Source organism: Astyanax mexicanus, chromosome 1 (assembly GCF_023375975.1).
Source record: "Astyanax mexicanus isolate ESR-SI-001 chromosome 1, AstMex3_surface, whole genome shotgun sequence".
Taxonomy (NCBI): Eukaryota; Metazoa; Chordata; class Actinopteri; order Characiformes; family Acestrorhamphidae; genus Astyanax; species Astyanax mexicanus.
Genome location: NC_064408.1, coordinates 12,418,578 through 12,446,233, shown reverse-complemented (window position 1 = coordinate 12,446,233; position 27,656 = coordinate 12,418,578). Strand labels below are relative to the sequence as shown.

Below are 27,656 nucleotides of genomic sequence, written 5' to 3'. Positions count from 1 at the left end.
TCTTTTTCGCTAAATTAAAGCGATATCTTTTTAAAATATGAGACATCTAAGACATCTGATGGCTACGACTGACATTTGTCTCTAAAGGACGTCGTTCCCTCTAAGCTGTTCCTGTTCCGTCCCACAGTTAATAAAAAAACACCTTCTGAAATCCACCAGACATGCAACTATGTGTCTCAATCCCCTCCAAAAATACTATCCCATCGTCTCATATTACCAGAGACAAACATATCAAAAGCATATCAAATGTGTTTCGTCCCACCTTCCCTGAACACTGTGTGAAAACGTTCCTATTCAGAATCTTTCAACCTGCAGAGACAGAACAGCACGTCCTGGAAGCCTCCTTAGGGAAAGGAAGTTTGTGGGATATCTACATGGCTTCCTAATCCGCTGGGGAAGCATAAAGATGCACCTATAGATGCAGCTGTAAGAAAATGTGCAGTAAGTGAACCAGTTGGAGTCCCCAGGCTTTTTGCTTTTGATACCTAATAAAAAGTGGTCTGATTCACATCTACCTCACAAAAAGTTGCCTCTTGTTGAAAACCTAAACCTAAAGGGCCCTATTTTAGTGATCTATAGCACACACATCCATTGCAGATCACACAGCTTAATTTAGGGCATGTTGGTGCGTCGTTGGTATCGTGAAGAAATAAAAAGTAAGCCTTTCACAGCTCAAAATGTGCAAAAGACATGAACTAATTATCTTAATTAATCATGAGTATGTTTTGGGCATTATGTGAAATAAACCAATCAATGTGCCAGTTTTCCTTTTCTTTAAGTGACTACACTGTGACTTTGGCGCGTTGATATTTTAACAGTGCAACGTTTTGACACGTTTTAACAGAGAATATACATATATATATATAGTTTTATGTAAAAGCTGGGTTTGATGACATGTCTCCCTAAACCATCACTAATTTGTGGAAACTTCACACTAGACCTCGAGCAGTTTGGACTGTGTGTCTCTCCACTCTTCCTCCAGACTCTGCTCCCTTGATTTACAAATGAAATGTAAAATTTACTGATGATCAGTGATGGTTTGGAGAGACATGTCATCTGCTGGTGTTGATCCACTGTGTTTTATTATCAAGTCTAAAGTCAGTGCAGTTTTGTTTCCCCACAAAATCTTACAGCACTTCATGCTTCCCTCTGCTGACAACTTTTATGGAGATGCAGATTTCATTTTCCAGCAGGACTTGGCACACTGCCCACACTGCCAAAAGTACCAGTTGGTCTTATATAATATTCAAATTTTCTGAGACACTGATTTTTGGGTTTTCATTGGCTGTAAAACGTAATCATCATCAATAAAGAAAACATTTATAATAGATCACTCTGTGTTTAATACATCTATATAATATATGAGTTTCACAATTTTAAATGAATTACTGAAATAAATTAACTTTTCAATTATATTTTCATTGTTTGAGATGCTGTAGTATATTAATGAATAAAGTAAAGTTAAGCAAATAAACTATTAAATATCTTTGGTTTATACTAAATATAATGAAATAAAAGTAAAGAAAGCTTTAATAACATCAGATTTGTCAGTTAGATTGGATCGCAAACCACATAAGCAATAAAAAAGATGTGCACACTTTATGCACATATAAAATGAAGTGATTTTTACTGCAGCAATAACTGGCAGCTTATGGAACAGATCTGCAAAAAAACAAATAGAGTATAAATTAGTTATAAAAAAATATAAATGCAACTACTTTTGCTTTTGCTTCCATTTTTCATTATACCTAAAGACTTTTCCTATGTAACCAAAAGGCCTTTTTCTCTACATTTTTTGTGGACATTCCTGCAGTCAGAATGCCAAATGCATGCTCCTATAAAACTTAGCAACATCTGTGGCATCGTGCTTTGAGACAAAACTGCACATTTTAGAGTGAACTTTTCTTGTGGCCAGCTCAAGATACATCTGTGTAATAATCACTGTGTCTAATCAGCATCTTGATATGCTACACCTGTGACTCGTGGATGTTTTTTTTTCTGCAAAGGAAAAGTGCTAAATAGCACAGATTTACACCCAATTGTTCACAAAATTTGAGAGAAAAGTGGTAGATCTTTGAGTTCAGCTCATGAAAAATTCGAGCAAAATCAAAAATGTTGTGTTTAAATTTTTGTGCAAAGTACTGAATTGGTACAACCATACAATAACTTACTCAGGAAAGTGAAATGGTGCACCTGTAAACACCTTTACATACATGAGCTCACATACCTACTGCTGCCATATTGAATTACCCAAATATCCTCCACATCCATGACCGTTTCCCCACATTCACTACACCCCGCCACACCCACATGTACGTTAGCACGTTGCACACACGCGCCACCAACAAGGACCACGCCTTTCCAGAGCCCAGCCTGAAACTAGAGATGCTCGGGTACCTGTAAAGGATTGGCTTTCAGCTGTCTGCCACCCCACCCCCCCCCCTTCGCTTTGGTACCACTCTCCATTCTTAGGCACACAGCAGGCAGGGCACAGGTGTGACAGCAATACATTAACACACAATGGCAAGGCCCTCTCTGGGTTTACGTAACCCATAGGAGAGGAGGACAGGTACTTATAGCCTCTGAAGGTTACGGAGATGAAAGACTCCATATCTGTGCGGCTGGACAACTCGTTTTTCCCCCTCGTTCTCATGCGCAAGGGCTCGCATCAAACTCTGAGAGGTGAAGAAGAGCCCGGTGAAGTTTCAGACGTCTGAAATCATAGAGGACTTTTTTTTTGGCTTGCTTTTGTTGGTGATAAAGCTCATATTTTGTTGGGATTCTATTTAAAAAAAAATTGTGTGTTTGGAAAGGAGAAGAAAAAAACTGCTACATTTCTTTGAGGTATGTTTTTTTAAATATTTTGTTATGCTCTCAGGGATGGTCGAGTTTGCTTTTGTAATTTTGTGCTGAATGGAAAATACTGATTTGTGCTTTTTTGCACATACTTTAACTTTTGGTTTAGGAAATAATTGTAAGAACTTCTGTCCCTGGCTGATTATATACTTTAATTTATGTTTAATGTGGATTACTGTGGATTAAAAATATACATATACATATATCTTGAATCAGTTCTACATCCATGGAATGTTCATAGATTTCCTAAATTTCATTCGGGATAAATAAAGTATCTATCTATCTATCTATCTATCTATCTATCTAGAAGAGTATTTCATTTTGCAATTAGAGTAGTTTCATTGCTTATTGGCATAAGTTCTATTGGCATGATATTACTGAATCTGCAAAAACAGGGTCTACATGGATCTGATAAACTCGATGACAGATGCAATTAAGTTGAAGGCCAATGCAAAATCCTTCAATTTCCCCAAATCATGACCGAAGAGCATAGAAAAGCTCTTTTTCTATGTTTTTTCACTGGCACTTTTTAAATGGGGTATATTTTCCTCTGCGCTCTCCGAGATCTTTCAGACGTTTCTCAGAGTCAGAGAGGAGACTAGAGGGAGGGGAAGTGCGGGACGACACAAAAGGCGACATTATTCCCCAGCGGATCCGTGCTGCATCCAGCCATGAATGGCGTATTGAAAAACACAACATTGGGGGACTAGATTATTTTTCATGCCTCATAACTGAGGCGTTTGTCCGCCAGCTCGCAGCACTTTACAAGAGCAGTGCTCAGAATGCTCTGCGGCAGTGTTAAAGCATCGGCAGGCCCTAATTGAGGGGACAATGAGCTCTGTGATGGGCTTTTTCCAAACAAGAGAGCTGCACAGTTTAAGCTGTTCGAGCCCAGGCAGTGGATGGCGTAGTCGGCAGAGTCAGGAGAGCAGAGGAGAAATAATATGTGCAGAGAAAGAACTGGAAAGAAGATTGTTGCTTGTTTTATTATAGTTGATGTAACAGTTGAACATAATGATAGTTATTTGTAGTGTTGCAAAAATGCATTGATAATATTAATACAGAATTAAAAGATACAAGGCCTGTAACACCTCAACATATCTTTATGTTTCTGGGAACAGTGGAAAAAAAAACAAATTTGTCAAGTTGTAGTATCCATCCAGGATGTAGTTTGCCATGGTCAGTGTAGGCCAGAACTATGGTATTGAATAAAGCAAGCTTTGCTTCAAATTTGCCTGTAAGCTTGTACTGTAAGCCTGCAATCCATACAGCTTATAATAGTGTCTCTAGACAGGATGCAATAGCTGTCTATAGTATATCCAGTCTATACTGTGTAGATTTTAAAATAATGATAAGAACAAACATCCAACTATCTAAGGCTCCTGGCTTTTTTTCTCTATGGTGTAACTTTTGTAACTCATATATTGCATGTATTTACCAGCTAGTATTCGGGCGGCACGGTGGCGCGGTGCACTTCCGCCTCACAGCAAGACGGCCTGGGTTCGATTCCCGGCTGGGGCGTCCCGGGTCTTTCTGTGTGGAGTTTGCACGTTCTCCCCGTGTCTGCGTGGGTTTCCTCCGGGTTCTCCGGTTTCCTCCCACAGTCCAAAGACGGCACGTTCAGGCTAATTGGAACTTGATTGAAATTGCCCCTTAGGTGTGAGTGTGTGAGTGAATGTGTCTGTGTGTCTGTCTGTGTCTGTCTGCCTTGCGATGGCTTAGATCGTAGAACCTTGTGATTAGACAGTACCTTTCCTGCCGCGAAATAGCCGACGAGCTGATGTGGCGTTAAACTCGACTACCCAACCCAACCCAACCAGCTAGTATTCCTTAGGATGTAATAAAAGTAACTGTCCAATGAATCTCCATTTTTGTCGATTCTAAGATTATTACATATTTTCAACAAACCAACTGTTCCTTAAACTGTGTCAAATTAATTTGATGAACGAACCAATACAATTTCTCCAAAATTACCTGAAAAAAAAAATAATAATAACATCGACTTCTATTGAAAGTTAAAAAGGTTTTACAGTATCTCTCTGCCGTAAAGGTGCTGTTTTGGAGATACTTGTTTTTTCATTTGGACAGCAACAAAATAATTGGCTAACAACCTTAACACTACTGTATACGTTTTGCTCATGTTAATGCTACGCTTTTGTCATATTATATTTTTTATATAATCTGGCGACTACCCATAATATTGTAACAGAAAATCATGATGAAGTTCTAAAAAGTCTTGAAAATGAATAAATAAAACATTCAAAATTACATCAAGCTTCTCTGATAGTTAAAAAAGCTTTTAAATGAGATTTTGAGAGATTAAATACCATGATCTAATCAAAAAAATATTACAGCTATTACAAGTTCATCTGCAGACTATAGGAGTTACAGTTTTTAAGAAAAAATAACTTTAGTGATCTTAGGAGTGCAGAAAGGCTTCATCTATTAAGTGAAGTGATTTACTGTGGTTAAAATGCATCACAACAGGTCAATAAGGACACCACCTAGCATCATCTTCAAAGTCTTCTTTATAAGCAAGACCTTGTAGAATGTAGAGCATATTAGGAAACCTGTCTCAGGGTGGACATCTGCCTGGCTATTGGCCTTGTGGGAGAAAAGCACTGTTGATTGGGTGCAGCCCTGCTTGGCCTTGCTCTGTTCTCTATTGGCTCACACTCCCAAGGTTCATATTTTGTGGGGTTAAAACTTACAGAGATTAACTCCTTTTCCTATGTTAATCTCATTTATTTTAAATGTGATTTTATCTTAAAACTAAACAAGAAAACAAAGGATTTGCTGTGAACTCATGGGCTGCCACACCCAGAGCTGTCTCCAGTCTGTTACGCTGTATATTTAAGGAAAAACTCAGCATCTAATTAGGTAGAAAAGCAGGGAATTGACAGCTGACTGTAAGCACACAGTCTCTGTTGATTCCTCTCTGGTTCCCTTGGGTCGCCGCCCACCTGCCCCCCCCCCATATCCCTGGAGAGAGGGAGACGAGAGGCGCCCTGCTGGTGTCATCAGCTGCCTAAGCGTTGTGGAGAGCCCCAGTGACAGATTCGCAGGAAGCAGCGCTTAGGCCCCGCCGACGGCAGCCACGGGCAGCAGAAACAGCTTTTGTGCGCCCTCGGCTCGGAATGTCCACTATCTGCTCGGCCGGAATATCAAATTCTCCGCTCGCCCTGGGATCCTGAGCCCCCGGCCTTGCTGCTCGCTCACATTCCAGTGGAAGGTCAGGAAGGATTTGGGAAAGAAACAAAAAAAAAAAAAAAGGGAAAAATGGAAAAACAGTCACGTGGATTCATCACGAGCATGACTGACAGACACACAGCTCCAGAATAAATTAAGAGACAATTTCAAAATCATCAGCTTTTCTGATTTTGCTATTTAGAGGTTTATGTTTGAGTAAAATGAACATTGTTGTTTTATTCTATAAACTACTGACAACATTTCTCCCAAATTCCAAATAAAAATATTGTCATTTACGGCATTTACTAACAGAAAATGAGAAATGGTCAAAATAGTGACAAAGATGCAGAGCTTTCTCACCTCAAAACATGAAAAGAAAACAAACAGCAGTACTGATGTACTAATTTAACCCAGAAATCAATATTTGGTGGAATAACCCTCATTTATAACCCTGATTTGTTTTGGCATGTTGTTCTCCTCCACCAGTCTTACACACTGCTTTTGGGTGACCTTATGCCGTATACTCCAGCAGCAAAAAAAAGCAGTTCAGCTTTGGAGATTGGCTGTTAACTTATTCAGTCAGCAACCAGTCAGCAACCGCAGGATAACGAATGGTTGGTGGTTTTAAATAGAATCTAGTTCATAATTATTATAATATTCTCCTAATGTATCATCATATCATAATACTAGATAATATAAGATAAACTGAGTAATACCATATATGCTATAATTGAATCATTAACAATAAAAATAAATAAACTGTTGTAGTGAGGCATTTCTCCATGGCTATAATTGGGGACTGTTTGAAATTGTCAGCACAGAGACTCTTCTCCATCAGTGAACTAGTTCTGCCTTGGTAACAGCTCTATATTTGTGTGTGTGTGTGAGTGTGTGTGTGTGCGTGTGTGTGTGCGTGTGTGTGGAGGCCTGGGGAAATGGGTCGACCTCACGTTTCAAGAGGTCAAATACTAGAAGCTGGGCACGTGCCAACTGCCTATCGATCAGATGATCACAACCAGATACACACATACACTATTACACACATCAACAACAAGAAAACTAATGGTGAACGGACAATAAACCCAAATAAGATCTAAAGGAACCATAAAACTAAGACATAAACGCCCCACTTGACTGTAGGGCTATAGGAGAAGTCACCAGAATGCATGGACCAGTCTCCAGCTCTTGTTTTATGTGCTCAAAGTCATAGTGTCAGTGCCAGCTATTGGTCTTTGCCCCAGTGCCAAACCAAATGACCTCTTACATCAATACAGCTCTGGTTGAGTCCCAAATAACACAGTTCTTGATATTTAGTGCACTTCACGCGGTCTAAAAACCAATAACACGTGCCCTACATAGTGCACTACATGTTAAGTACAGCAGCATTTGGGATTTGTCCACTAACCAAAGCCACAGTGGCTAGCCTGCAGGCCTGAAATGTGTTGTTGTGGCTCTCGTTTGTGTTGTTATTGTAACAATGTCTACGATGGGGGAGAGCACTGTCCAATCAGATTGGAGCGAAGTGCAGTAGTAGCCCAGATACTGGCGTAACACTGATGATGAGGCACGCTACAATATGTGAGTGTAGGAAGAAGCACGTACAGATAAAACCAGACGAGAGAAGAAGACAAGATAAAGGTGGACGAAAGGGTAGCCAAGGGTAGCCTCAAACCTGTTTAATACAGTTTGTACTGTGCTGAATTGTGTGTGTTTGTATATTTAAGGTGAGCAGCTTGGTCGTTTCTCAGACTGCCATGCGAGGCCGGGGTGTATTGAACAGCGTGTGTAGGCGCTGGAAATCTGCAGCCTGCGTCCTTGTCTTTCTGGCCTCACTGCTGCTGCTGGCCTTCACCGTACTACTGCGGCCTGGTGAGTACACGTTTTGTGTGTGTGTGTATGTACAAATATGTGTGTTGTTAAGTCACAGTCTGAACATGGTGGTTGAAGATCAGGGTTTAGACATGCTGGTGTGCTGTAGTTTACACTATATTAAAAGTATACAGGAAATTTGGTAGTGTTAAATCAACACTTTTAGTGTTAAATTAACACTGAGAGTGTAAGTTTAACACTAATAAGTGTTGATTTAGCACTAACAGTGTTGATTTAACACTAACAGTGTTGATTTAACACTGCCAAATTTCCTGTGTAGCTATGTAGGTGGGTGCTGGTTTGATTCAGCAAATTCAGCATCCTAGTGGTTTTACATCAAGTGGCATCCAAAAGATTTTTCCCATATTCCAGTTTTAAAACACAGTAAATACATAATAACACTTTTATTATCAAGTACCAGAACCTATAAACAGTTCTTGTGACCAACAAAAGTTCTTGTTTGGAGAATTTTACCAGTTCTTACACTCTAAAAAACAGAGGTACGACATGAGTACTTTTTTTTGTACTCAGAGGTACACTCTTTATAATTGTACCCTCAAAGGTACAATATTGGTCTTTACAGGATCAGATTTGTTCCCTCTGAAGTACAAAGTAATTTCTAACAGAAATAAGTACAAATTTGTACCATTTAACCAGCCAAAGGGTACATTCAGTATTCTGTATCACTGTACTAATAAACAAGATATATTTTATTTGCACATTTTTTTATTTGAAAGCCAGACAATTTTCCATCATCAAGTTTTTGAGACATATTCAGTTGATGATAATGTTTATAATGTTTATAATCTTTACTGGCACAAAAACCATGGGTTCAAAAAAGGACTTTCACTGAAAGGTACTTTTTTGTCCCTCAATATAAGGTACAGCCCCAGAGACAAGCTTTGTACCCTTTTAAGTTCAAATCTGTACTCACTTTTCTTAGTGTGTACTTGCAAAAGGCTTCTAGGTCTTATATATTCTCTTAGGTTTTATATTATTACACTAATCTTTTGGAGTTAATCCATAGGTTGTCAGTGATGTTTAGGCTGAGGGGCTGTAAGGCTGTAAGGTGTGCTGAGAATCATTCTTTACTCTGCTGTTGAAATTAGGATCAGAAAATCAGGATGTCCTGCACATATTACTGATCTGTCAGTGTCTCTCATATCGCTACTGAGGTGACCGACTATCATATGTGATGGATCCCAAGGTCATCAAACCAGCAGTTGGGACAGTATTAAATCTGTTCACATTCACAAATGTGAGTGATCTGTATCTGTGTGTAATGTGAACAAGTCTGTCCCTGAAACGTCTCATGACTTATAGCTTCATAAAGGTGAAATTGATGAGTTAGCAGTTGTGGAGCATATTTTGCTGGAGAGTGAAGAGAGAGTAAACAGCTGGTCTGAAGTTCATGCTCAGGTCGTGAAAAAGGCCAGGCGGTTTGCTTTTGCTGTTTTTTGCAGCTATAGCTGCACAGCTGCACCAAGAGATAGAGTGTGGGTACGAGAGAGAAGCATGTAGGGCATGCGTAAAAGAAAAAAAGACGCATGAATTCCGATTTGACCGCAAATGTCCATGGATCAGATACCTATCTAATTTAGGACCACATCTGGAAGTGACTCAAATCTGATTTGGCAAGTACACACAGCCATGTAAAAATCAGATTTGAGCCACATTGAGCAAAAAAAATCTGATTTGAGTCACTTCAGCCTGGCAATGTGAACATAGCCTATGTCACTTAATAGCAGAGGCAGGATGGAACATCTAATCATGAGCTCTCCATACTCAAACCTGTCCATTGTCAGAGTCCAAACAGATCCAAGTTAAATCCAAGTTAAAGTCTAGATTTCTTGTGCACAACACCGTTGCAATCAAAGACATGGTTGACTAACTGATGGACAGTCTAAATGGTACTCAATTTAGCAAAACGACCATCCTGCTTCTCTCAGTCCAATGATGTGCCACTCTCCAAATTTTTAATGTCAATTGGGTAAAAAAAAGTGAATGTCTAGTAGTCAATGATCTTTCACCAAGAGGTACGCTAGCCAAAATTATTACAGTGCAAGCTTTGAAAGTTGCATAATTAGCCCTAACAAACTAATGTCTCAGAACTTAGTAGATAATATTAAATAACTTCTTGTAAAGCTTATTTAGGCCACATAGTCAGTAATGTATGACTCCTTGGATGTTTTAGTTCTATCAACATCAGATACATCAGCTTGTGCCCTTGAAGCATCCTCCCACAGATCTGATCTTTTGATTCAGAGCATTCTAGAGACGTTCTCTGCTGCCTCTGTGTTATTGAAGATAGCTTTCTTCTTTATCTCATGTGTAAAGCCCAGTACAGACTATGCCCTACAGAGTAATTGCCCTGCAAAGTAACGGCACCTCTCCTTAACAGAAAAGCTCACTGAACTGATGACAGTTGACAGAACTGGATATTCACATTTACAATACACTCAAATTTCTGGGACAATATGAAAGCTAAACCAAAAAATCAGTCTTTATAGTTGTTGTGTAGGACCTGTAGATGATATATTGGCCAGCAGTAGCTGCAGGACTCTGGCACCTACCCCACTGCTATGGCTGTTAGTGGGCGTCTGGTGTCCACAGGTCCAGCAGCAGGTGATGTTTCCTCCTGACTGGCCGTCTGTTGTCTGGGCACGTTAATACACCAGCAACCCACCTTATATTTCATAGTTTCATAGTTCTAGTCAAACTCCTGAGTAAACTGTTGTGTGGTTAATAGATAAATGTATCTATGTATAGATATATCCTGAAAAAGAAAGTCGTCACTGGTGTGCTAAGTAATAAATGTCGAAAAGGTAGACCAAGGAAAACAACAGCAGTTGATGACAGAAACATTGTTGTATAGAAAAACCTTCATCAGCAACAACTTCCTGTTTGCAGAAGCCATCATAAAAAAAAGTACAGATGCTTTACTAGAAGATGAAAACCACTAATTATCAAGAAGAATAGGACAGCCAGGCTAGAACTGCAAATTATACTTTCTACTTGCTGCTTTCTGACAGCAGCCTTAGACCTTGTCAGTAGTCATCCACTATTTTCACGCCTAGCTTTGGAGTTTAGGATTAAATCTACAATGATGGGCGTGGTGGTCTGGAAGTGAGGTGTGTTCAGGTAAATGTCTGGTGTGTCACTATATTGACAGTGGAAAACACAGATGCGCCACTGACTGAAATTAACCCAGACAATGGCCAGCCATGGTTCAGAGTCCACACACACACACACACACGGACTCACTGCAAAGTACAAACCCAACTTTTAACTCAACAATAAACAGAAGAAAAAACAAAATAGCATTGATGTTCCCTTATGTAGTATGCTGGATGTTCAGAGGAGCTAAAATGACTACATTGATACATGAATGACCTTAAGATGTGTGATTGACTATGCCTGACAGTGTGTTTGTGTGTTCTTATTCTTATACAGTATAATATGTAATCAAGATATAAGTAGATATAATAAGAAACATATTCAAACATAAATTAAAACACAGAAGAATAGAAAAATATATAAGGCTATAAAAACTTACTATACAAGGTAAGATATATCTGTAAACAGAGCAGTGCAGTGCAGTGTAGTAGATGTTGCTAATGGGTAAACAGAGCAGTGCAGTAAATGTTGCTAATGGCAAGTAATCACTTATAACAGGTTTCTTATTAAACTGTATTCTTACACTGAGTCTTCTAGCCATTCAAATACATATTTAATAGAATATTATTTGATTTATTTGTTTTATTCCCTTACAGATGATCACAGAGTGACACGACGATCAGTTCCCAGTAAGTATTTTATGCTTTTTGGCCATTTATTTGTTAGAAAATGTTTTTTAGAAAACATTCATAAGTTGGTTAGTATATTGGACATTTTTATAATAATAAATGAATTTTTAATCAAGAGAAATCAATCATTGCTTGTGTACACAGCTCTTTTGTGTTCATATACAATGAGTACATGTTTTGGTGTTCTTTGCATTAAGAATAATACAGCCCCGGGGGATCAGTAATAAAAGCAGAAGCCTGTGAAATGACCTAAAAGCTCTACTGTAAAGAGACTTGTTTCTATTGTACTGAAACTGGACACTCAGGACCCAGAGCTCGAGAGTGTGCCTCTATAGGGAGATCTGAAAGTTTTATCCTAAAGATCTGTGTATGATGTCTAGTAAACAAGATCTAGGATACAGCTAAATTAGGCCCCAGAGAATCATAATAGACAGGATGTGGAAGAGCTTCATAAAAGCCTGAAATGAAAGACAGGTACAGGTATGCGTCAAGAGATTTGATTGTGCGTCAATAAGGTTTTTATGTCGAAGAGAAAAGAGGAATCTTTTTTCATCTCAAAATGTCCAAAAAGAGTTAACTGGCCAAGATAAACTTAGCTTTGTTTTGTAGTTTTGCTCTAATCTTTAATTCCATTAATTTACCCATAGACTGTGTATAGCTGGACAGAGCATCGTCTCTCAAAAGTGAAGCCACCACAGGTCGGGCGCCCCCTGCTGTTCGGCTGCAGAAAGCTGTGTAACTCCACCCATCCCCATAGGTTTCAATGGCAAAACAGACAACTCTCAATCACGTTTTTTTCCCAGTATACTGTAATTCTACCTCCATTATTTAAATGCAACAGCTAGTGTAACCTCTGCTTATATTGTCAATTTTTTATATCCCCACAGAATTCGGTTTTTAAAACGTTATTAAGCTCTATTCAAAAAAGGTGTGGTTATTGTAAAAGGGCTGGTTATGCACTGGGGTTCCCCAGGGTTCGGTACTGGGACCTCTTCTCTTCTCAATATACACCACCTCTCTAGGTCGGGTTATCCGCTCACATGGTTTTTCCTACCACTGCTTTGCTGACGACACTCAGCTATACCTAACGACTCCTTTTGCCCATTTCTCTCCCCCTCTGTAATCCCGAGCCAACACAACATCACCAACTGCAAAATGTCTCAATTTGGAACGAGAGGCTCTACGGAGGATCTGTGACTCCTGTGTGCGTCTCACAGCAGACTGAACACTTGGTTTCACAGCGTCCAGACGAGTGCGCAGTCGTCTGCCCAGAAAAAGCATGGCTGGAGACTCTTTAGTCGTTGAGTGTGGTGTGTTACGGTAGGTCAGGAGAAAGGCATCCAACCTCTGTTGGGGAGGGGTTGAGGAGTGCTTTGAGGACTTCAACGCCTGTTTCAAAGTTTGTACAAACCTCTCAGCTTGCCCGTTAGTGGCTGGATGGTACGGAGCTGAGCGAATGTGCTTGACATGGTTAGCTTTTAGGAATGTGGCAAATTCCTGTGCCGTGAACTGAGGTCCATTATCGCTGACAAGGACTTCAGGAATTCCATAGCGGCTGAAAAGATGCCGCAAAACACGAATAGTCCTGTCTGTGGTTGTGGACTCCATAATCTGCACTTCTGGCCACTTCGAATGAGCATCAACCACAACCATGTACATGTGACCCTCAGTTGGTCCTGCAAAATCCACATGTATACGTTCCCATGGTTTGCTTGGCCAGACCCATGGGTGGAGAGGGGCTTGGCATGGCATTTTCAGGATCTGCTGACAAGATAGACAGCTCCTTGCTTGTTGTTCAATGTCGCTATCAAGACCAGGCCACCAAACATAGCTTCGAGCTATGGCTTTCATTCTCACCACACCAGGGTGGCCACTGTGCAGTTCTTCAAGGATCCTTTGTCTTAATGTAGCTGGAACAATGACTCTTATGCCCCACATTAGGCATCCTTGCTGCACTGACAACTCATTGCGCCTGGAAATGAATGGTGAAAACTCACTGGTACTGGCACTGCTCAATCCTCTAGTTCCTTGAGTGACCATTGTCAAGACTGCAGATAAGATTGGGTCTGCCTGCGTTTCGCAACGGATTTCAGAAGCACTGACTGGTAATGTTTCCATTTGCTTCAGATAGAATACATCAACAGTGTCTTTTCTGTCTCTGTGTTCCACCTGCAAAGGTAATCTTGAGAGGCCATCAGCATTGGCATGATGAGCTGCTTTCTTGTACTCAATTGTGTAGTTGTGTGCAGACAAAAGTAGAGCCCACCTTTGCATGCGTGCTGCTGCCATGGAAGGCACGCCTTTCTGTGCTCCAAAGATGGTGGTCAAGGGGCGATGGTCTGTGAGAAGTGTAAACCTTCGCCCATAGAGATATTGGTGGAATTTACGCACACCAAAAATGATCGCCAAGGCCTCGCGCTCAATTTGTGCGTAATTCTGTTCTGCTTTGCTAAGAGTCCGTGACGCAAATGCTACTGGCTTCTCCTCTCCACTAGGTAGCACATGGGATATTACTGCCCCTACTCCATAGGGTGAAGCGTCACATGCCAGTCGAATGCTGTTTTGGGGATCATAATGTGTCAATACATTGTGTGACACAAGCTGTTCCTTTGCCCACCTAAAAGCAGATTCACATTCCACAGACCAATGCCAACGTGTCTCCTTGCACAATAGGGCATTCAGAGGATTCAGAATGGTTGCAAGATTCGGTATGAAGCACCCATAATAATTTCTCAGACCCAGGAATGATCTCAACTGGGTGAGATTGATGGGAGCCAGTGCTTCGACAATTGCTCGCACTTTCTCTGGAGATTTGTGCAATCCTGCAGAATCAATTATATGACTCAGGTACTCCAAAGAGTCTTTGAAAAATTCCCATTTGTCCTTCTCAACTCGCAAGCCAAACTCCTCCAGACGTCCAAGCACTGCATCAAGATGTTGTAGGTGTTCGGCGTCAGTACAGCCAGTCACTAATATGTCATCCAGATAACAGTGTACGTTGGGTAGCCCTTGCAAGATCTGGTCCATGGCCCTTTGAAAAATGGCTGGAGCCGAGGCAATCCCAAAAGGAAGACGATTATAACAGAAGAGACCTTTCTGTGTGTTGATTGTGAGGAGTTTTCGCGAGCTCTCGTTAACTTGCATTTGCAGGTAGGCATTGGATAGATCCAATTTGCTAAAACGTTGTCCTCCTGCCAAGGATGCAAAAAGATCCTCAATACGTGGAATTGGATATTGCTCAACTTGGAGGAAAGGGTTTATTGTCACTTTGAAATCGCAGCAAATGCGCACTGCTCCATTCTTTTTTACCACTGGAACTATTGGAGTTGCCCATTCGCTATATTGTACAGGTGACAGGACTCCAATTTCAGTAAGACGGGTCAATTCAGCTTCAACCTTTGGGCGTAGAGCATATGGGACCACTCTCGGCTGGAAAAACTTGGGTTTGTGCTCAGGCTTTAGTGACACATTTGCTTCAATGCCTTTCATCACTCCTAGCTCTTTAGAGAACACTGCAGCATGTTTCCGCAACACATCATCCAGCGTACCCATTTGAACTGCCCGTATCTCTTTCCAGTTCAATTTGATTTGACGCAACCACTCTCTGCCAAACAACGGTGGATATTCGCCCTGGACAACATACAGAGGAAGCACAGCAGTTTGTTTATTCATTTTCACTTGAACATTGACTACCCCTAGTGGACACAATGCTTCACCAGTGTATGTCCTCAACACTATGTCAGTTGGCTGTAGGGGTAAATGGTTCAGTTTCGCTTCATACGTGGCTACTGACATCAGTGAGACTGCTGCCCCTGTGTCTAGCTCCATCTCACAAGAGATTCCCTCAATTTCAGGTTTTACTATGATGCGTGCATTTTCTCCTGCTTTAGAAAGTTTGTGCAGGGCTAGGTCAGAGTCTGTATCATCACTGGAAACCCTTCCTGCATCCACACGATGCACACGTTTTCTTTCGGCAGAACCCTTGTCTCTGGTTGGTCTGTTCTTCATTTTACTTTGTTTTATTGTCGTCTTATTAGATCTGCAAACACGACTTATGTGTCCCTTTTTTCCACACGAATTGCAATTCTTCATTATCATCATCTTCATTATGATTTGTTTTCCCACATCTTTTGCATTTATTTTGGACTTTGCTTGATGAGAGAGAGAGAGGGCATGCACCTTTAGTGAACCACTGAGCTGCTGTGACTCTCGAGCTGCTGTTTCCATGGATGCTGCTATTTCGACCGCTTTTTGAAATGTGAGCGAAGCCTCTGTGAGCAGTCGTTTTTGCATAGCTTCACTCTGCAATCCACAAACAAATCTGTCTCGGAGCGCATCTTCCAACTGTTCCCCAAACTCACAATGCTCAGAAAGTTTTTTAAGCACTGCTACATACTGACAAACGGACTCACCCATCTCTTGATTCCGTTTGTGGAAGCGAAATCTTTCTGCGATGACCAGAGGCTTAGGAGAAAAATGCTGCTGTAATACTGTTTTTATTTCGTTGAAGCTCTTGTCTCCAGGCTTCTCCGGTGCGACAAGGCTACGAAGTAGGCCATATGTCTTACAACCAATTACACTCAGTAGAACAGGCACTTTCTTTCCACTCTCAATGCTATTTGCCTCCACAAAATGCTCAAATCTTTCAATGTAGGTTGTCCATTGCTCCATATTCTCATCAAAAACCTCAATGTGGCCAATGGTAGCAGCCATGTTACTTGCTTTCTTCCCAAAACTCTCTCAAAACAAAAACTAGAGCCAACTTACACACTCTGCTGGGTCCAAAAGCAATTCAAACACCTGGTCGCCAAATATGTTATGTCTTCATTAAGATAACATGTATAAAAACAGCGTGCAAAGTCTCTGTTCAGTAAAGTGACTCACACACACACAGAGGTGCATTCGAACTCTTGTTTCTTTTACTGGGTAACTCACATGAGCTAACACATTGCTAATGCCACCTACAGGATGACTGTAACAACAGCTATAAGTTTAACAACTACATAACAAAGCCCTCTGATTTTTTTCTGACTCCACCCTTAAAAAACTCCATCCTAAAAAAAGTGAGGGTTAGTTTGGGAGGAGAACTGGGTAATGTATGGGTTTAGGGGCGGGGCAGGAGGGAGAGCTGATTGGCTGAGCTGCAGCAGCAGCAGTGTGTCTCTGATAGCGATGAGACGCTGATGGTTGGACGACAGCAGGAGGCTGATATTATTGACTGACTGATCTGCATATTGTGGTGTTTTTGCGTACCAAAGTACACGGACACATCGTCCTTATCTATAGCACAGCTGAACCTGAGAGGGTGATGCAGAGGCGGAAATGACCAAAATAAAAGCATATTTTAAAAGTTACGAAAGGTTTTGTATGTGTTATTACTTCAAAGTAACACATTTTATTTCAAAGTAACACATTTTAGCTATTAATGGGAGAAAAATGCCTGTCGTATCACCAGACCTATCCCAACTGGAAATGTGTGGGATGAAAGCCCTACCTCAAAATCTGCAGGAACTGTGTGAGAATGTTGGAGCTGCATAGGATAGATTAAGGCAGGACACCATTAGGAACCTCTACAACTCCATCACAAGACGTCTGACATGTGTAACACTCAATATATAAGACAAAGAGATCCCATTTTAGTCTAAAATTTTAAATTGTTAATTCTTCCTGGTAACCTTTAGCATTGCAATCCAACTTGTCCTTCTGGACAACTTTAACTATTTTTTAAATGATGAATGTATTAGCATGCATCAAATGAGCAGTGCATGTGCGGGTCTAATTTTCCGCTATGTGGCTGTGCTACATTTAAAAAAGCAGCACGTTTCTTGGCTTGGCTCGGCTGTGAATAGGTCTGCTCTGCAGTGAGTCTGGCTGCTAACACAGACTGGGCTAAATTGGCTTCCTGCTTCAGCAGGTCTAAAATTACAGGAAAATAGATATAGTAGATACTGAGTACTGTAGCTATGGAAGGCCAAGAACCTCCTTTCAACAAATAATTTGATCAAATCTCTCCCTCTCTCTCTCTCTCTCTCTCTCTCTCTCTTTTTCTTTCTCTCTTGCGCTCTCCCTCTCTCGCTCTCTCTCTCTCTCTCTCTCTCTCTCTCAGCCAATGACAACATGACGGCCTTCACCTCGTCACAAGGTGAGTGTATTCTCACGCCTCACTGTTGTACTGATGCACTTTCTCCTTTTAATACACACACAAACACACACACACACACACACACACACACCTCAAAAACGACACACACTGGTTAAGATAGGAGGGTCTATGGAAATGAGAGGGAGGAAGAGAGATACAGAGAGAAAAGAGGAAGGATCACATCAGCCCACAAGGCACAAAAAACAGGTCACTTCCCCTTGCTCTCAATTTACATAATCCCCTTTTCCATGCCTGTGCCACCTCTCTCTCTGTCTCTCTCTCTCTCTCTCTCTGTCTCAGGCTCTCGCCCGTCCATCTTGTTCATTTCTGGGAGTCATATTTCATATTTAGCCTTATTTCTCCTTAAATCGAGGAGGATTAGAGGCATTCTTGTTGTTATTAGCCATCATTATATCAGAGGCACGCGGCTCAGAGTTCCCTTTTGTTTGACTGGTAAAGGACAACATGTTAACATTAAAGCACTGAAGACTCTCATACACACGGAGGCCTGCAGTCTATAATAAGCTAATTACATAAATAACAATTGAGATATCCTCACCTGTGTGAATGAGTCAACTGAGTGAATACTAATATGCAGTATACTGTAGTCGTGTAAAGCCCTGTCTGGACATTATTCACATATCAGTCCTCAGTCCTAAACATTTCAGTGTCTTTTAGGGTGTTTTTAAACCAGAACTATTTGGTTCAGTTAAAACAGACTCTGGTTGGTTTGTACCCTTACTGTGGTTTGATTGAGCAGGTGTGAAAACAGTAATCACCCTCGGGTGCAGATCAAAAAACTGGACCAAGATCACCTCCTCTAGCAGGTCTTGGTCTGGTTTTTTTGTTCTGCACCAGAGGGCGATTACTGTTTTCACACCTGCTTTATTTGAACACGTTGAATCTGATATATCAGCCAGGTAACACTAATTACCACAGGTATAAACTATCGCTGTCTCTGCTGCTCCATGCTGCTTACATTACATTTCATTACATTACATTTCATTACATTACATTTCATTACATTACATTTGGCAGCCGCTTTTGTCCAAAGCGACTTACAATAGTCAAGTGCAAAGTAATAGAAGATTAAAGGTAAAACATTTTTATATAGGGCTTAAAGGAGGTCGAAGGGAAATAAAGGGATAGAGAAGTGAAGGAGGGGAAGAAGGAAATGAGGTTAGAAGTAGTTAGTTAGTTAGAGGTGTTAGGAGAGTAAGTGCTCTTTGAAGAGCTCTGTCTTCAGGAGTTTATTAAAGATAGTGAGAGATTCTCCTGATCAGGTACACTGAAAAAAGAGAATTGTTGGACCAACTTAAAAAAATTACTTCAATTGGTAACACATAAATAAATTAAGTTTTTACAAATTAAGTAAACAAGTTAGATCAACACAATTCCTTTAAGTTAGCTCAACGTAATTATTTGATTACGTTCAAGTTGACAGTTTTCATTGTCTCAACTTAAATTTAAGGCAAATCAACTTAAATTATCCAGTTTATCCAACTTAATTACGTGCTTCATAATTTTAAAGTACACTGTAAAACATTTCAAGTTGTTTAAACTCAGCAATATAAGTTCTCCTGCTGCCTTAAAAGGCTGAGTTAACTCAATGTGGTATTCTCAACATATTTAGTATATTATTATTTAACTGCAAATACTGACAGTATAATACTGGAGTAAACTCAGTAAAGAGTGAACTCTGTAGCTCAAAGCCAGCATACTGTGATCACTAGAAACACAGAATAAAGTTAATGTGCTCTTACAGCCCACAAACACTGAGGCCTGGCAATCAAATTATATTATAATATTGCACGCCTAGGATAAGGTAGCTTTGGGCAACAGACAACACAAAGATGGTAAGTAAGGAAGAGGCCACACCCAATATGCAGATATATGGTGCCAGGAGCCTATAGGAAAGCTGCATGAACCAACACTCTAGAAAGAGCATTGACACAGGTAGTGACTAAAAGTTGGTTCAAATCACATTTTTTCATTGGTTCAACCAACATTTTTAAGTTTTCAGGTTGAAGTTCTCTGAACTCATTTTATTGAGTTATACTGGCCGATAAGTTCACTCCACTTAATAATATTAGTTTCCACTGACTAAAACACAGAATCACTTTTTAGAGTGTAGTAGAAGGTAGTTAGTTAGAGGTGTTAAGAGAGTAAGAGCTCTTTGAAGAGCTCTGTCTTCAGGAGTTTATTAAAGATAATGAGAGATTCTCCTGATCAGGTAGTAGAAGGTAGTTTGTTAGAGGTGTTAGGAGAGTAAGTGCTCTTTGAAGAGCTCAGTCTTCAGGAGTTTATTAAAGATAGTGAGAGATTCTCCTGATCTGGTAGTAGAAGGTAGTTTGTTAGAGGTGTTAGGAGAGTAAGTCTGTCTTTAGGAGTTTCTTGGAAATGCGCTGCTCACAGCTGCGCAACTCTGTGCTGCACGTCTCATTGAAAACACTTTGTTTAAAAGTGCAGCAGCACATTTTCAGCGATGTGTGTTAAAGCAGCTTCACACTGCACAGATATACACGCTGTAACACAGAATCTTCTCTCTATATATTTTTTTTCTTGCTCCCACGTCAAACAGCTCTGACCAATCAGAAGAGACAATGCCCTCACATGGTTTATTGGTGCGCATTTTAGTGCGTTTAAGTTTGTGCCTGTGTAAAACTAAACCAAACAGAGTGAGAAAACATTTTAATAAACAAACTCATTAACTGATCCGGATCATAGAAACCAACTACAGGTGTGAAAACGCCCTTATTGTCTGTAAAATAAGCTTGTGCAGAACGATATGTAGGTAAATCTTCTGGTACATCCTATGGAAAAGAATTTTCTCACAGTGTTTCTTAAAGCAACAGCCCATAGGTTTTTGTTGAGGATAAGTAACTTGCACTTTAAATGCTAAAAAAGTACTTTTCATGCTAAAAATGTGCTTTTCATAGAGGATGACTGACTGGCTGTTGATTTTAGCGAGGACTCTTTTATATGGTCGGCTTTTCTCAGTTCTAATTCTGTGTTTCTTTGGTTTAATGATGTGTGATGCTCTTGCATCAGTATCATGGTGTCAGATATTGGGAAGAAACTGGCATTGCAATACTTTGTTGCTCTCCATTATAAATTGCAATATTTTCAAAAAATAGCACATTTTTACTTTAAATTTTCTAAATTCTTGATTTCTAAATATTTACATATATTTATCTGACTTTTGTGCATGCACACATTGCAATGATAATGATGCTTATATGATATATTGTACACCCCCTGCAGTTCTGTGGCTATGCTTCACTGTCCCCTGGCTGTACTTTTACTCTCCTGTTAATCTTCCTCCCTCTTTAATCTCCTGCAGTACGGCTGGTGAACGGCAGAAGCCGGTGCGAGGGTCGTGTGGAGGTGCTGCATAATGGCACCTGGGGCACAGTGTGTGATGATGACTGGGACATGGTGGACGCTAATGTGGTGTGCCGGCAGCTGGACTGTGGTCTGGCCATGGCTGTGGGCAGCAGCTCCAGGTATGGTCAGGGCTCTGGGTCCATCCTTCTGGACAACGTGGACTGCAAGGGGGGAGAGATCGACCTGAGCCAGTGCGGCAACCAAGGCTGGGGCATCCACAACTGCTACCACTACGAGGACGTGGCTGTTATATGCAAGGGTAAGGTCAGGTCAATGATGGAGAGGCAGCAAGAGGCTCAAGTACAAATAAAGGCACATCTACCATTTAAACTCATTATAGACATGAATGTAATTACTGAGAGATATATATATATATATATTATACCACAATTAGTTCCGACCCTGCAATGCGATTGGCTGAGTGGTGTTTTATGAGTGACATTATCAGCCGGTAATGCACTGTAACCGAAGCTCTCCATGTATTATTCTGCCAGTAAAACAGCGCAGCTAAAAACAGAGCAGCAATGGAACTATTTTAACTCATGGAGTTTTTATAGCCAAACAGATTGCATTTTCTTATTCTCTTTAACTCATTTTTTTTCAATAAACAGCGATAATGGAACTGTGCCAATATTAACAGAAATAGCAATCGTTCTCTTGTATTATTGCTTCAATATATCCACATATACCATATTTTAAGGCACAATGGATTATAAGTGCACTATCAATAAGCGTCTATTTTCATACATAAGGCGCACCAGATTATAAGGCACACTAAGCGACACTAGTATGGATGCCTACACCGAAGTGAGCAAGGGTGTCTCCATGTTTTCCTTCTAATGAGTAGTACTTTTAAAAAATATATTTTTGTTTCTTCCAATATTTCCAATATTTCCAATTACAAGGGTGAGTTCTCAGTGAAGTTTCTCCATCACTAAGGCTGGGTGCTGCAGCATTAGCATTAGCTGCTAGCCACAGCGCTAGCGGGACGTAAATGTCACCCAATAATGCTAGACTGAGAAACCTCGATTGTTCCAGTAACCCACAGTGCTATCAGCTAGCGGTTCTTCCTACGTAGCTTGTTTTAACATGGCAAACATGCAGACTACATTCCAATATGCTCACCTATGAATGAAGAAAGAGCTAATGCTAATGCTGCTACATCCAGCCTTAGTGTTGGAGAAACTTTACTGAAACACACCCTTATAATGCTGTACTTTACTTTACTACTCCTTAATACCTGACTGGTAAAATTGGTACATAAGGTGCACCGGATTATAAGGCACACTGATGATGTTTGGGAAAAGTAAAGGATTTTTTTGCGCTTTATTAGTCAATAAAAAATATGGTAACGCAGAACTATACAAAGTTTTGATACTTTGTGAACATGAAAAATCAGCATTGCCTGAAAATATTTTTTTTGCATTGTTAAACTCTAAAAAAATCTAAATGCTTCTAATTAAGCAATTTTCCATTTATATGGTATATGGAGCCAGTGTTTAAGTCATTAGGGATCACGACTCCCAAGCTCCATTATTAATTCATGACAAATTAACCCCGGAGAGTGACAATTCACAGTGACACAGCCTCACTGCATTGCTTTATTCAGCAGCTGTAGCTTCAGGATGCTAATAAAAGCTGGATATAACACTTCATGCATGTAATGCTAATTGGATATCACGTTAAAGCGTTAAAGTAACACCATTGGCAATGTCAACAGGATACAAACTCTCTCTCTTTCTCGCCATCTCTCTCTCTCTCTTTTTCTCTCTCTCCTCTAGGTAACACTGTGATAGGACCTAGAGGAAGCCCTGAGGAGCCCACCACTCCGTCCCGCAGAAACGTTGGGTTAAGTAAGTCACACACACATGTGCACACACTCAAACACACACATAGTGGTGGACTGGGGTGTGGCTAAAACTAAACACTTAAATAGATTGAACAAATACAAGTTGAACCCTTTTAAACTCTGCATTCTTATATTAGGACATTACATTTTTGTTTCTCTGCACAATAATACTTCAGTTTTTAAAATGTTGACCTCATATGCGGACACTTTCCATACCATCTTCTGGTTACATGACAACATTACACTCAATTAAATTGAAAGGAAGATGGCGGGAATCCCAGTAAAACGTTTCTACAGCCAGTCCAGGCATAAACATGGGCCAGTAAATGTTTAAAATTTAGTTTCTGGACTAATTGGGTCCTTCTGATTACAAATGGCAAGGATCATTTTTAAAATGTTAAAATGAACTACCGTCCCCATATGAGGGCAGTTTTTATACTTGTCAGGTCATACTACTCTCATAGATTTTTACTAGGATGAGTAAAAAATGCACAATCAAATCTGGGTCTTAGGAGGGTATCAGTAGTGCTGCCAATGTTCTCTGGAATCTAAAAAAAAAAGGCAAACAAAGGCAATGGAATTATGCTTTGTAAAGTGAGTAAATCAAACAAAACTCAGCAAGGTGTGAGTGAAATTAGGGTGTATATTTATTGAGGTGAACAGGTGAAATCAATATTCAGGTGATTGACTTCCTGGAAATGCCGTGTGCAGTGTCTGGTGACTGTGTGAGGGAGCGATGTCAGTATAAGGTGCATTCTGGGTATCGTAGTCCAGAGGCTGGGGATCACAGTTAGAGAGAGTGTGGGAGAGACAGAAGCGCTTTCAGCGCCAGGTGTGATATTTGGGTTAGTTTTTTTTTTACTTTCTGCCAAAATTGCCAACAATTAACCATGTTTTGTATCATAAAATATAGTTGATCCCATTGTGAGGGTACCTGTAGGACACCACACAGTAAAATCCACAGTGTTAAAATCATAGTATAAAGATGTTTTAACTCTCTGGAAGTTTTAGTGATAGGAACATTTAGTGATAAACAGTCCACAGAGTTGGTGTTTTTATTCAGGGTTAAAATTAAACTCTGTCTAACAGGCTCCGCCTCTTAATTCTACTTCAGTCTCAGCATGCTCTGCAGTCACCATTATTCTTTTTTGGGGGGTTATTATGTATTTTATGCAAATGCTTGTGTCTTATATGTGTTTGTAGGTAAATGGAATTTAGGTGTGGTGGTTCCCCTGGTGGTGGAGCGTTATTCACCCTATTGGTGTTGGGTTGGATGGTGGATAAGGGTCTCCACACAAGAGTTATTGTGTTATGGGAGTATCACTGCTTTTTGGCATTTTTTGATGGGTCTCCTTTGTTCTAAATAAAGCTTAGATATGATAAAAAGTTATTGACTTTAATTTGATATAGCTCAAATTTTATAATGTTTTATAGATACTATTTTATATAGTTTCGTGTGAAAATCAGAAAATATACAAAAAAAATTAATTCAAACAAACTAAAAAAACAAAACAAATTGAGAGCTATTTTACCCTGAGGGTAATTAATATATGACTCCATACAGTGTTGAATTAACTCTAAAATTGTAACTCTTTTAGGAGATATTATTATATATTTTTTCCCCACAAGAATGGCAGCTAATAGGGACTTTTTCTCTATTTTCATCTACTCTAAAGGGCTTCTTTTTTTTGGAATTCAAATGTTTATTTTTCTTGATTTATATAGGTTTAAGTTCAGAGAGGTGAGATCAGTTCACATACAATACAGTATATACCAATACACATACAAGGTGAAATATTATCTTTGAGAATTACATATATAATATAATACAGTATACCTGGCTCAATCCCTCTAAAGGGCATTTTAACAACACTTATCACCAACCCCGGTCAGTGTCATATAAGGATCCCACCCTTTGTTAAGACCCTGTATTTACCTGGCTTGCTCTCAGATCTTGTACTCATTAGATCCTGTGTCAGAAACGTGACGTACAGTCTTCTAGTCTAAAGAAAGCAACAAGGCCCTTCAGCAGTGTCTTTGAGCTGGTTCAACGTGTCCTCGTGTTGTAGGTCCAGATGCCGGAGGTCCAGCCATTCTTCTTTAGCAACCTGAGAGTAAAAACACTGTCTCTTTCTTTTTTGGTCACATGCAGCAGTATATCCATCTCCCCATATCCTTTCCTTCATAATACATTCTTTAGATCTGTGTCCTTAGGGGCATCAGTGGGTGGCCCAGTACAGCATGCTTTCTTACAACAATGTGCATCATCTAATATACACAACAAAAAAGTCTGTTAAAATTAAGTTTATCAAAAATGATGTACTCATTCTGAATTATTTAATTTATTAAACCAACATGACTTTTATATTAATTTAGGGCTATTTAACAAGGAACGATGGAATAATTCTGAACTAGTGCATGTGCCTTTATAACATTTAGTCAGCATAAAGCCATGCTTAACACTAGAATTAGTGGTAACTTGCTTTTATAGCCTTTAACACTGAGGCCAGACAAGCACAATATATTCCTATTTATAGGTATATATTTGAGTAAAATCTACATTGATGTTTTATTCTATAAACTACAGACAACATTTCTCCCAAATTCCAAATAAAAATATTGTAATTTAGAGCATTTATTTGCAGAAAATGGAAATGGCTGAAATAACAAAAAAGATGCAGAGCTTTCAGACCTCAAATAATGCAGAGAAAACAAGTTTTAAGAGTTCAGAAATCAATATTTGGTGGAATAACTCTGGTTTTTAATTACAGTTTTTATGCATCTTGGCATGTATTCCTCCCCTAGTCTTACACACTGCTTTTGGATAACTTTATGCCAAAAAATCAAGTGGTTCAGCTGGGTTTGATGGCTTGTGATCATCCATCTTCCTCTTGATTATATTTCTGAGTTTGTCAATTTTTCAGTTTTCAATTTGGTAAAATCAAAGAATCACATCATTTTTAAGTGGTCTCTTATTATTTTACAAAGCTGTATGTGTTTAGAAGTCTTCAGCAATCCTAAATGGCATCACCAAGGGACCTACAGGTAGCTCTCACCACAGTTAATGTAAAGGCACATGGGAGGTGTGCATAGAGGAAACCCTTGATGTCAAATTAAAAACTATTTCAGAACAAGATTAAAGTTTTTAGAGACAAAAACCATGACGATGTGCTTTAGACTGATGAATCCAAAGTCAAGTCAAGGCTCACAGACTCCTAAAAAGTTTGTTCATCTTGTGTTGCAGGAGATGGTACGATCCGGCTGATGGGTGGTTCAGACCACTGCCAGGGTCGGGTGGAGATCTACTACCGGGGAAGCTGGGGGACGGTGTGTGATGATGATTGGGGGATGCGTGATGCCGAGGTGGTGTGCCAACAGCTCAGCTGTGGCAATGCAGACTCCTATACCACCAATGCATACTTTGGCTATGGCAGTGGCCTCATCATGCTGGACAATGTCAACTGCAACGGCCATGAGAGCCAACTGGCCAACTGCTACAGCCTGGGCTGGGGCATCCACAACTGCGGACACCATGAGGACGCTGGAGTCATCTGCAAAGGTGGATCAGGAGGTCTTATCTTATTACTGTCCTATTATTTATTTTAAAATAAGCAGTTGTCATTAGGGTCCAAGCAGTATGAGTAATTTTAAACTATTAACACAAACATTGGTGTACTTGTGTACTTTTAAGTCAGAACTTTATGTTGCTTCTGGTCCATAGATAGAACAGGCTTTAGGTTGCTTTAGGTTGTCCTTAGACCAACTTTGATCTATGTGTTCTCTTTTAAGCCAGACTTTTTTATTGCTTTAGGTCATCCTTATAAAAAACATTGACATATTTGTTGTCTTGTATGCCAGAACCGTACATGGTCCCACTTTATAAGAAGTGTCCCTAAGTACTATGTAGTTACACAGTAACAATCCATGTAACTACAGTGTAACTACTGATGAAGTACACATTCTTACAGATTAACTACAGAGGTACAGGTTATGTAATTACACATGTGTATTAAGGTTAATTTTGACTTGTGTAAGTACACATGTGTACCAGGGTGAGTGTACTTACACAAGTAATAGAGCAAGTGTACTTACACATGTGTAACAATGTGTGTGTACTTACACATGTGTAATAGTGGATTGTTACCATGTAACTACATAGTACTTAGGGACACTTATTATAAAGTGGGACCCCGTACATTGCTCTAGGCTGTCCTCAGACAAACATTAATCTATTTGTTGTCTTTTAAGCCAGGACCTTGCATTGCTTAAGGTTGTCCTCAGACAAACATTTATGTATTTGTTGCCTTTTAAGCAAGAACTACACATTGGTAATGGTTGTCCTTAGACAAATATGTATGTACTTGTTCTCTTTAAGCCAGAACTTCACATTGCTTTAAGTTGTTCTCAGACAAACATTGATATACATGTTGTTTTCTATGCCAGAACGTCACATTGCTTTAGGTTGTCCTCAGACAAACATTGATGTAGTTGCTCTCTTTTAAGCTAGAACCTTACATTGCTTTAGTTTGTCCTCAGACAAACATTGATGCACCTATTG

General features: G+C 39.9%; 1 protein-coding gene across 2 annotated transcripts in view; it reads left to right on the top strand.

Moving 5' to 3' along the window:
• The first annotated feature begins 2,612 nt into the window (after nucleotides 1–2,612).
• The window catches only part of LOC103022596 (scavenger receptor cysteine-rich domain-containing group B protein), a 38,854-nt gene continuing 13,810 nt past the window's right edge, over nucleotides 2,613–27,656 (top strand). The window contains exons 1-7 of one of the 2 annotated variants that reach the window (XM_022665825.2): nucleotides 2,613–2,844; nucleotides 7,770–7,914; nucleotides 11,688–11,720; nucleotides 17,827–17,862; nucleotides 21,206–21,508; nucleotides 23,031–23,102; nucleotides 26,343–26,657. In XM_022665825.2, the coding sequence (XP_022521546.2) occupies nucleotides 7,800–7,914; nucleotides 11,688–11,720; nucleotides 17,827–17,862; nucleotides 21,206–21,508; nucleotides 23,031–23,102; nucleotides 26,343–26,657 (874 nt within the window). In that variant the 5' untranslated portion in view covers nucleotides 2,613–2,844; nucleotides 7,770–7,799. Of the gene's footprint in view, nucleotides 2,845–7,534; nucleotides 7,684–7,769; nucleotides 7,915–11,687; nucleotides 11,721–17,826; nucleotides 17,863–21,205; nucleotides 21,509–23,030; nucleotides 23,103–26,342; nucleotides 26,658–27,656 lie in introns of those variants that run through there. The other variant, XM_049466378.1, reaches the window with a different exon arrangement.